This window comes from Pristiophorus japonicus, chromosome 3 (assembly GCF_044704955.1).
Source record: "Pristiophorus japonicus isolate sPriJap1 chromosome 3, sPriJap1.hap1, whole genome shotgun sequence".
NCBI classification, from domain to species: Eukaryota; Metazoa; Chordata; class Chondrichthyes; family Pristiophoridae; genus Pristiophorus; species Pristiophorus japonicus.
This window is the reverse complement of record NC_091979.1, coordinates 294054084-294065459: the sequence shown is the minus strand read 5'-3', so window position 1 is coordinate 294065459 and position 11376 is coordinate 294054084. Positions and strand designations below refer to the sequence as shown.

The following is an 11376-nucleotide window of genomic DNA, read 5'->3' as shown; positions in this document are numbered from 1 at the left end:
CCTCTCTCGGTCCTACACAGCTGGCATCAGTGCAAAGCAGTATTAGTTTAATATCTGTGCATAATATGTGGTGTGTCTTGGGAAGTGAAATCATCAGCATAACTTTGACTATTGATGCAAAATCATTCCAAGGAGGTAGTCTCATAACCAGAGCAAAGCAAATTCTTTTACTTCATTTTATCCTTTTTAATACTTTCAAACAGTTGACCACTGCAGCTGCTCTTCACTGGTATGAAAATGTTAATAGCCTTGTGGATGTCTGTCAGTGGACCTTTGATTAGAGCTTTGCTTCACCTGCGCAGGCAGTGATGCACTTCCAGCAGGAAATTCAGCACCGTCAACTCTGCATCTCTGTAATCAGGTACCAGTCTGAAACTGGTACCTACAATGTAATAGTATCATTCTTTGGGAATAATGCTGATCTACATTTTAATAATGTACATCTTGGAGTATAGCCAAACTGATAGGACATCAGAATTAGCATTGAACACGAGGTTCATGTGTTGATCTTTTGATGGAGAATGAAAGGCATTGAAAAATTCTATGTATGCTTAAAATAAATGTTCCTTTTTTATTGGGTTTGAGTTTCTTTTTATAATGAATTCTTGAACTCCTTTTATAAAATGTGCTTTTATCAATTTTAACACATTGCTTTTACAAATGATTCTACAAAACAGTTTTGACCAATGTGTGTGTTCATGTTCCTTCTCTATCTCTCCAACTTTACAAGCAAGGCAAATTGCTTTTTCAAAATAAATCAAGCTGCTTTAATTCTGTTGGAATAACATTCAGTTCTCCAGTTGACATGTTGATGGCACACAAGATGCACTAAACTTGGACGTTGCTTTTCTACTAGAATTTCTCCATTTAGTTACTTTCAGGATCTCATAGGCTATCTGGGAGAAGCATGAGTGAAAATTGAAGCAATACTTTGGATGGATGGAAAACTGGAAGCCCAATTGACCCATGCTACTGTTGGGAGCCTCATGCCAGCCAGCATAGTAAAGTAGAAGCTTGTTAGCTGCATTTGACAATGAAGTGGTGCGAGAGGCTTCCAAAAATGATTTGATGGGGAGGAGAGGATAAAACTAAGGGGAAAATTAAAATGTTCTGTATAGTACTGGAATACTTCTAAAACTTACTTCAATGTTGAACAACGGGTGAAGTTTTGACAATGAACTGACTCATCATCTGAATCTTGTGTGCGAATCATACAAAGTTTGCAATTTTTAATAGAAGGTGACGGGACTACCCAATATTTTTCTCTGTTTACATGCAGCAAGGACATTTGGGCGACGAAGAGGTAAAGAAATCTTTAATACTCAGTGTTTGCTTGTCAAATCTAGTAATGTTTCAATGCTATACTGGAGTGATTAACAATTTTCAGTTGCTTGTATAAATTTTTGGTTGATTGGCACAAAATAATATACTTTTTGTGCCCTTTTGTGATTACCCCAAATGCTATAGTGAGCATCTAACAATTTTAATTTAGTAGCTTGCAGTTTGATGCTTTGAAACTTCTTTCATAAATCTTGACAGAAGTGATTGTTTCTTTTTAAATTTGTAAAATAGTGGAATCAAAGTGTCTGTTTTTTTAATTGTGGCTGAAGAAATAATAACTCTTGCTCAATAGCAGATACTATGGAAACACAATTCTACGATCTCTGAGTCTGGTATTTTATTTTGAGTAAATGGATTTGTTTTTGTTTTTAACTTTTTTTAGATCCCAGCCATGGTATTCAGAGGGAGGTGCTGAGTGCAAACCAGGTGCTTTCCCACGGAGGAGAAAAAAAAATCTGTGGTGGAATCACTCTGGGCCACTTGTGTATCTCCTTAAGGCTTTATTTGCTTGCTCATCTTCTCCATCTGACATTGTGAGTGGCATAGGGCGACCTAGAAAATAATGTTTTAAATCATTGTTTCTCGGGGGCGGGGCGGGGTTTAAAATTAAATGTTGCTAAATATTTTCCCTCGAGTTTCTTTTCCTTTTGAATCAAGTTCAGCTGTGTGGCCATGATGGTCTGGGAGATGTACTTCAGTCCTCATAGTCACCACTTAAAGGTCAGCTGATGAGGGTCACTTGTTCCTTCTCTGTTCAAGTAATTTGTGAGTTTATACATACCTACTGCCTTATGTAACTGGCCTATGGGTTATTTGGAACTCGCCACTTAGTTGATTACCGTCAAATACTTCTATTTTGATACCACTAGCCATTAACTAAGTTATGTAACTCTTGTACCAAAAACATTTATTTTTCTGTTTTAGTCCTGTCTAGTTAATTTGTTTGTAAATTTTTAATAGATTAAATATATATTCATAGAATTTAACTTAAGTGCTCTTTAAGAGCCACACTTCATTGTAGAATATGTTAGAATAATTACCTTGTGTCAAAAATCTGTGTTTGATGAAACTTTGTCCACTAATAATCAGACTAAACACTAGATTTATAAAAGAATATTTATAAAAATATTCTATTCAATGATCAGCATACTTTGAAGACTTCAGCGTAGGTCCTTCTAATCAGCTATTGTATCAAAAATAGGCTGTTTGTGTTTATATTTATTTTGTCTGTAGGATGATAGACTTGGCCTACGTTTCAGAACTTTAAGTTTGGCAAGTCTATTCAAATGTCAAGATTCTTTCATATTTTTAGTGTGATGTAACTTTCTACAAAGAATTTATTAAAAACAATACTGTACTTTTGGTTAGAGTAGGCTCTCAAAATCTGCACCATAATCCTTGGATCCCTAATATTCTTGTCTCTGTCCACTTGATTTGGGATAGCAAGATATCTGGACTGTAAACTCTCCTGTATTGGTTGCCAGCCAGTATGGCTTGGCAAATGGCCACTTGGAGATTTGAATCTTTTTGATGGAGTTTGCCCTCTCTGGATGAAATGGGATACTTTGTTAGTGAAAAATGCTCCACATAGCAGCCTAGCTGAGAGCTATCTAAATTACGTAGTGGATGTTGAAGTTTGAGACGTGTACATTTTGGTGAGGATGCTTCTCCACTTTTAAAGTTGCTCAGCTGCTTCAAGGTGGCTAATTACTTGTTGCATGCAAACTGATGCTGTTGATGAAATGTAAATTCTAAATGGAAGGTGTGGAGTTAATTCCAAATAATTATTTTTGAAAAAATTGTCCAACTGAAAATTCACAGACCTCCCCTCCTGCCTGGCTTAAAGTTGCTCAATGGGTTAATGCCTTGAGTGGTTTGTCACTGAGTCACACAGATCAGGATAGGGCTGGGCATTGCTGTGAGGGACAGTCAGAGCTGTATAATTTAACAATGCTTGTTAACACAACTCACACACGACGGTTTGAATGAGATGCTGGAGAGGCAACAACTGCAGCTTGTGGAACCCTACCCTGCTATGATTTACTACTTTTAGTAGTGATGGTGTAAAGCGATAAAATTAGAGAAACACATTTTCCCCTCAATTAATCATTAATTCTTCTCATTAATTCTTCCCAAGTTACTGCAACAAATTTAGGAGTAAATTCTTTAACTTCGCTTCTAAAATTACATAGTTATTGGAATTAAAATACAATAAATTCTAGAAGTGGAAAGGACTATATTTTATAGCACTGCCCTCATTGGTTTATATAAATACTGAAGTAGTTTGCTTAACCCTGGAGAATATAGCTTTTATTTCATAACTTTAGAATAGTTTTACAAGCATTCAAAACATTTATATTGGCTGTACTTAATATTATTTTCAATGTAAATATTACACTAGTGTACATCTAATGGACCACCTTTATAGATTGTATCTTTAAAAATACTTTCAGTAATACCCTATGGGTTAGTTGGAATTGTATAGTGTGCATTAATGCCAGGAAAGGCACAACTTTAACCAGGCTGTGTAATCCAGAATTTTCCAATTAACCTTTCATACTTCACCACAGAGTAGATGTTGAAATATGGTTTGCTAGCATCCTTCAGTTCAAAGTTTATGTCCATCTTATTTTAGGTTTTGTTTACTTAATTTTCTTGAGTGGCAGACAAGCTGTAATCTTTTTGAAAAACCTGTTTGTAGGAAAAGATAGCCCACTCATAGTCTTGCTCTTCAAGTGAATTTTGCATTACTAATGAGTTTTCAAATATTGGGAAACCAAAATGCAATAATCTTTTTAATGTAATGATTCTGTAAGTTTAAAAAAAAAAGATATTAAGTCATATGGCCTGTACTTAAAAATAAATATAATCTTCCACAGTTACATCTTCACGCTGAGTTGCAGCAAATTGGTGACAATGCAGAGTTTAGGTCTCTGGGACATGTTTGCAACATATTATCTATTGAAATTTCAGGATACTATTCAGGTTCCTTTTCACTAGATAGAAGTGTAAACTGTTTTTCAGGTCGTTCTTCGCTCTTTCCTATTGAAGATGGTTTCCTTGATGATGGTCATGGTGACCAGTCTCTGACATCAGGTTTAAACTCTCCAACCCGCTGTCAGAATGGTGAAAGGGTGGAACGTTATTCACGAAAAGTCTTTGTGGGAGGCCTACCTCCAGACATTGATGAAGGTACATATGTTTATTCATCTGAAAGAAATCTTGCATATCAAAACGCTTTGATTCCTTGTAAATATTAGCACTGTTGTGCATACAGTATTCTATGGAAGTATTTTTAGTAGCTTTTAACTTTTAATAAATCCCTGGTGTGATATCTCCTGTAGATGAAATCACAGCTAGCTTTCGTCGATTTGGACCTCTGGTGGTGGATTGGCCTCACAAAGCTGAAAGCAAATCATATTTCCCACCTAAAGGTAATCAACTAATTAAACTCCTGAAGATAAGTGGATTTGCATTTTAAACTGATCAGTAACTAGTTATATCCTCTATGCTTTACTTAATTGTACTGCCTAAACAATTTCACAAATATTTATAATTAGCTAGGTGAAAAGTTTCCAAGGACATTTGAAAGATTATTGAATTATAGTCCATTATAAGTTTATGGAATGGAAAGCTGCTCTGATGGTATATTGAGGAAAATATATTCTGTAGTATGCTTCTATTCTATAAAGGTTCCAAGTTTGACCCCCAATGTGTTTTGTTCACTAATATTAGCCAAGGCAACGATGGGTGATCCCTGCTGGAAATGAGAGTATGGATCAGTTATTAGCTATGCCTCTTTCTCTGTCTGTCTCTTTGTCTCTCTCTTCCCCCCCCCCTCTCCCCCCCTCTCTCCCTGTCTTTGTCTCTCTCCCCACCTCTCGGTCCCCCTTCCCTCCCCTCCCCTCCCCACCTCTCGGTCCTCCTTCCCTTCCCTTCCCTCCCCTCCCCACCTCTCGGTCCTCCTTCCCTTCCCTCCCCTCCCCTCCCCACCTCTCCCCTCCCCACCTCTCGGTCCCCCTTCCCTTCCCTCCCCTCCCCTCCCCACCTCTCGGTCCCCCTTCCCTTCCCTCCCCTCCCCACCTCTCGGTCCCCCTTCCCTTTCCTCCCCTCCCCTCCCCACCTCTCGGTCCCCCTTCCCTTTCCTCCCCTCCCCTCCCCACCTCTCGGTCCCCCTTCCCTTCCCTCCCCTCCCCACCTCTCGGTCCCCCTTCCCTTCCCTCCCCTCCCTCCCCTCCCCACCTCTCGGTCCCCCTTCCCTCCCCTCCCCTCCCCTCCCCTCCCCACCTCTCGGTCCCCCTTCCCTTCCCTCCCCTCCCCACCTCTCGGTCCCCCTTCCCTCCCCTCCCCTCCCCTCCCCACCTCTCGGTCCCCCTTCCCTCCCCTCCCCTCCCCTCCCCACCTCTCCCCTCCCCACCTCTCGGTCCCCCTTCCCTCCCCTCCCCTCCCCTCCCCACCTCTCCCCTCCCCACCTCTCGGTCCCCCTTCCCTCCCCTCCCCTCCCCACCTCTCCCCTCCCCACCTCTCCCCTCCCCACCTCTCGGTCCCCCTTCCCTCCCCTCCCCTCCCCTCCCCACCTCTCGGTCCCCCTTCCCTTCCCTCCCCTCCCTCCCCTCCCCACCTCTCGGTCCCCCTTCCCTCCCCTCCCCTCCCCTCCCCACCTCTCGGTCCCCCTTCCCTCCCCTCCCCTCCCCTCCCCACCTCTCGGTCCCCCTTCCCTCCCCTCCCCTCCCCACCTCTCCCCTCCCCACCTCACCTCTCCCCTCCCCACCTCACCTCTCCCCTCCCCACCTCTCGGTCCCCCTTCCCTCCCCTCCCCTCCCCTCCCCACCTCTCGGTCCCCCTTCCCTTCCCTCCCCTCCCTCCCCTCCCCACCTCTCGGTCCCCCTCCCCTCCCCTCCCCTCCCCACCTCTCGGTCCCCCTTCCCTCCCCTCCCCTCCCCTCCCCTCCCCTCCCCTCCCCACCTCTCGGTCCCCCTTCCCTCCCCTCCCCTCCCCTCCCCTCCCCACCTCTCGGTCCCCCTTCCCTCCCCTCCCCTCCCCTCCCCACCTCTCGGTCCCCCTTCCCTCCCCTCCCCACCTCTCATTCTCCTTTTTTCTCTCTCTTTTCCCCTACCCCATCTTCAAGTAGCTTGCTGATGGCCATTGTTTGCTCATGAAAAGTATCAGTTGATGGGGTATTAGCTGGTGGTACATCATTATGTACCCCAACATTAAATCAGTACCCTTGGGGGAGGGGAGAGAGAGAGAAGATAGGAACTACAGATGTAAGAAGTGGTTTAAATTTTTAATGCTTTTTGTGATGAGGTTTCCATTTCTAAATTGGTGACAGGTGCTTGGGAACTCAATGGGAACCATTTGTAAATAGGATTTGTATGTGACTGGGGCTGGAATGTGCCATTTATTTTGTTTTTGTGTCTTATTCTATGATGATGACTTGGATGGAGATCATTTGTTAATAGGACAAAGTACTGCTTTGCAGGATAGATATTTACAGTAGATGATTTCAACTCTTTTGTAAAAAAAAAACTATTAGACTTCAGAAAGCTTTGGATGAGGATTTACATTTAGCAATCTGAGATTGAATTACACACTGGTATTCTATTCTGGTGATGAATGTGATGTGGAAAGCAATTTCCACCACAGTTACCAGTTGCTAGTGCTGCTAATTTAAAATAGGAGGTATGAATAGACAGTCGTAAATGATCTGGATTATTTATAACTGGGTTCAGTTGCTATTTGAGTACATTAGAAGAGTCAACTCTGCTTTCTGTATGTTTTATTATCATACTTGCATGCATTCATTCAGAAAGCTCACTGATCAAGAGTAATAATGACTGGTAATGGTACAATATGAAATGATAAACTTCAGTATTTATCTGAGCAGTATTTCCAGTGATGGCATTATGTGGGTTTGTTTTAATGATACTAACGACAATAACTCTGATCACTTTTTTTAAACCTCTGAGTGGTACCCATCTGATGTGTATATTGCAGACTAGTACTCCATGAACTGTTGCCAGGTTACACATTTCATGAACAGCTCCAAGTGAGTCTGCTATTGAAATGAAGTTTGTGTTGAGTGTGCACAAAATTCATGTCATTGATTTAGTGCTAACATGATTGCAGTGCTGATGTGGTCTTATGTCACTGCCTCGGGTTATTTGTGGTTGAGTACAAACTATTCATAGGATTTCAATATGGCTGTAGAGTGGAATTGCTTGCATGCTTCCAGCCACATCTGATACACAGATGCCTAAAGGGCTCTCAAACTTTGAAGCTTCTGTTCAGTCACATGCTTACAAGTTGCAATGTAGACACCCATATTACCAGGCCAGAAATGAAATATTTTGCTAAAAGGTTGGAAAATTTTAATAAAACGTGAAAACAGATCCCTTGGGAGATGTTGTACGCCAGCGAATAGAAGTGTTAATAAGATCGTCATGTTACTAATGAAAAAAGACCTCATGACTCTTAATTAGCTCCCTAAATCTGCAAGTGTGTAACATTTTGCCATGCCTTGATCACTAAGGATAATGCTGGGTTAGCAGCGAGGTCTGCTTAGGGCTGATATTTTCACTGACCTTCTGAAGTTACTGTCTGGCTTTATAATTCGGTAATATACACGTAGCTACTTGCTGCTTTTTGCTCACATTTTAAAATGGGAGCCATCTAACTTTTTTTAAGCAGGAATTAAATATTATTTCTATGATTCTAGCCATTGCAAGTCCCTTTGAAGAAAGTTTAAGCCTATCTATTTAATGCATGTACTGCAATGTTCCGTTTAATTTCTTTTTCGTGTGCGGTCCCTTTAACTGGCTGCCCATTCAAATTTTCTCGTGCGCGGTTTCTTCCATTGAAGAGCCGATTAGTGGGCCTGCGTGGAACCTCCAGACCGCTGTGCAGCTTAGCAGGAAAGTTGCTGCAAGCCATTCGTGGCACATATGAACTTTGGGAAAGCAGGGCAATGGGATTAGTCTAGGATGCTGTAACAAAGTGCTGGCACAGGCATGATTGGCCAACTGACCTGTATGCACTGTAAATTTCTATGCGAGAAAAGTTCTGTTAGCGGTAGTGTCCATCAGTCTATAGGAGTGGATCATTGCAGTTTGGTTCTACTGGCCACTCCTGCCTGTTCAAGCCACCTGAAAAACTGACCAGCTATACAAGGTAGCCAGTCCATTATTAAGATGCCATAAACTACTTGCGATAATAGAACTCTTCTAAGGAAAATATTTCCTTTTAAAAGATATTATGAAATCTCCTCTGGGGCTGTTCACAATGTCAGAAAATGTGCAGTGTTATAAGGGCAGCAACATTTATAGCATGCAAAGTGTAGTTAGTTGTATGCTCCTTTTAAGGCTGTTAAATAAACACTGGGATCATGTGTCAATTAAGGGGTTGCTGCTATTGACACTGGCTGAGTGCATAAGTATGTCAATTAAGAGGCTGCAGCCATCCTGGCTCCAATATTTTATGTTGGAGATAGATTGTTCATATTTTCCTTGAAAGTGTGACAGGAAGGAAATGTGGTATAGATGTACTGTTAAGAGATTTTAGGGTAGATCTCCCATACATTTTGTTCACAAAGTTGGATGGCATCAAGTTTTATGGCATTTAAGATATATTTGAATTTTATATCTATTTTTAGTCCAAAGATGCACATCAGGATGGCAAGGGAGATGCTCAAGGTTATATGTAGGTAGAAAGTATAAATAGAATGTGAAGTGCGGAGGGTGATGTAGTCTGGTGGGGTGTGAGATTAATGCAGTGAGACAGCATTGGAAAAGGGGTCTGTGGGTCTGGGAGCACCAGAAGTGGTGTATTTGCAGCACGCAAGTGATGTGCTCGGAGAATGGTACTGCGAGGGAGGGCGTGTCGACATCTGACAAAAACACGGAGAAGCTGATGTGCACAAGGTTTGCGGGATAGGGCCAGTTATCAAGTGTGGGTGTTCTGCAGAGGGGATACAAGGTCTGGGAGGATTGGATGCAGAGGTTTTTGGAGAGGGAATCTGAGATTTTAGAGAGAGGAGTATACAGGTGCAGCGTCTAAAATTCGGAGCTCCGGAATTCGGATCGGACGACCCTCGCCGCTGCCTGACCTCGGGCCTCGCCTTGCCGCTGCCCGGCCCGCCCCAGCGCAGCAACCTCGGCAGGGCCGACCCACCTGACGACGACCTCCTCGGTGGGGACCCGCCCGACGACAACCTCAGCGGGCCCCGAACAGCTCCTCGGCGGGTACCCACCCACCCCTCTTCTGACATTCCGAAATCCGGAAATACCTGAACCTGGGCTCGGGTGTTTCGGATTCGTGACGTCAGAAAGACGTTCCAAAGTCCGGGGAAAAACACGAAATCCGGAATGGCCTCGGTCCCGAGGGTTCTGGATTCGGGACCGTGCACTTGTTGTGGAATGGAGACTAGAGGCTTATTGCACATTCCTCACACCCTCAATCGTGACTCAAAATCTATAAAATCTGGATTCCCAGCACTGAGCTAGAAACGGGCTGTTAATTGATTAAAATGTTTTGGGTAAATTTGCTGCATGTCAGTAAGCAGAGTAAAACACACAAAGTAAAACTTATGAAGTGCTTTAATGAACTAACAGCAGCTTCCCAATAGGGTGTTGGAGATCGGTGGAAGGCATTCGAATGAGAGGCACAATTGGGTGGCAGGCATTGGGTCTGGCAAGAGACCAATTGGATAGAGTCCTGAGAGCTGGAGATTTGAAGGGGGAGAGTCTCAATCGGGAGTCTGGGGAGAGAGGATGCCTGTTTAGTGGTGTTAAGCATCGTGTTGTTACCAGAGGTATTTGAATCTCGCAAACAAAGCTGTTTTGTGGCATTGTGCAAAGGCTCAACCATAGAGTGATCGCTAATCTGTGACCCCCACCCTATGCAATTATATGGCCTAGATTTTTTGTGGTCAGTGGTGAAGGGACGGGGTGGGGGAGCTGCCCACTAAGATTTAGCAGGCTCTAAAGTGTAGATTTCCTCTATTATGTCACTTTAAATTTGGCGCCATTTATAAAGGATCTGTGCATCCATCAGCAAGCAGGCTGATCAGCCAATCAGATTGAAAAATTCTCGGACATCAAAGCAGGAAGTAAAAAGCATTTCAGATTCAAATTTTAATCTAGGGGAATGAGACTCCACACTTGTAAAATTAATTTTCAGGGCCAGAGAAGCTGTTCAGCAGTAATTATGACTTAGTATGCTGTTAAAAACTCAGTTGCTCCTGATTGAACAAGGATAACATTTTCATTGTTTTTTTTACAGCGAGAAAAGTGCATAAAAAGTGGAAGTTCATGTCAAATCACTGATTCTGTGTTGATTGCATCTGTGAAGACTGCAACAATCCTTCTGTCGAGGTGCACGGTATTACTGACAGCAACTTCTGGATTTCTGGATTTTAATTGCACATGTGCTGACGGCAGAAACTGTTGTCAGTTTTACTCAGTCATGATGGAGAACGCTGACATTTTTGCCGTCATTACAACCGCAAATTCCAAGCCTGTGATTCTTGTCATTTCAGGCTGGAGCAAGCACAGCTAGGGGCCAAAATTGCCCTCCGCCTTGAATGGGGCGCACTTACCAATTTAAAAAAAAAGATTTCTCCACCCCAATCCATGGCAGAACAGAAGTGCCGTTATCGGGTCCGCCGCCGCTCCAACTCGTCAGCACCGCGCTGATGACATCAGCGTATCGCTGATGACGTTAGGGCGACGCAAACGTTTGACATCGCGCTGACGCGTCACAACATCCCTTCCCTTCAGGAGCTCTGCATTTATTTCAGTTAGGTTCACCGGGCCACCAGGGAGGGTTTCAGCTAGGCCTGCAGCCTGGCACCCAAGAGGGAGTGCCAGCCTGCCTGTTGGCAGCCCGACCGAACCTGTGCCCTCCATTGTTGGGCCGACCTTGGAGTCGACCGACAATTAAAATAAAATGGTGGCCACAGCAATGCGCCCTCCCCTTTAAGAGTGGACACGCCGCCCAGCCACAAGAAGCTTCCCACTGGGGAAAGCTGTTGGAGGC

The 11376-nt window shown here is 43.3% G+C and overlaps 1 protein-coding gene across 5 annotated transcripts in view; it reads left to right on the top strand.

The window, feature by feature from the left end:
* Nucleotides 1–11376, top strand: part of cpeb3 (cytoplasmic polyadenylation element binding protein 3) — a 138846-nt gene that overhangs the window by 69596 nt on the left and 57874 nt on the right. For 3 of the 5 annotated variants that reach the window (XM_070875043.1, XM_070875041.1, XM_070875042.1), the window contains 3 exons: nt 1280–1303; nt 4366–4533; nt 4686–4775. The exons of 1 other annotated variant lie outside the window; for it this stretch is intronic. In XM_070875043.1, the coding sequence (XP_070731144.1) occupies nt 1280–1303; nt 4366–4533; nt 4686–4775 (282 nt within the window). The remainder of the gene's footprint in view (nt 1–1279; nt 1304–4365; nt 4534–4685; nt 4776–11376) is intronic. One more of the 5 variants, XM_070875044.1, reaches the window with a different exon arrangement.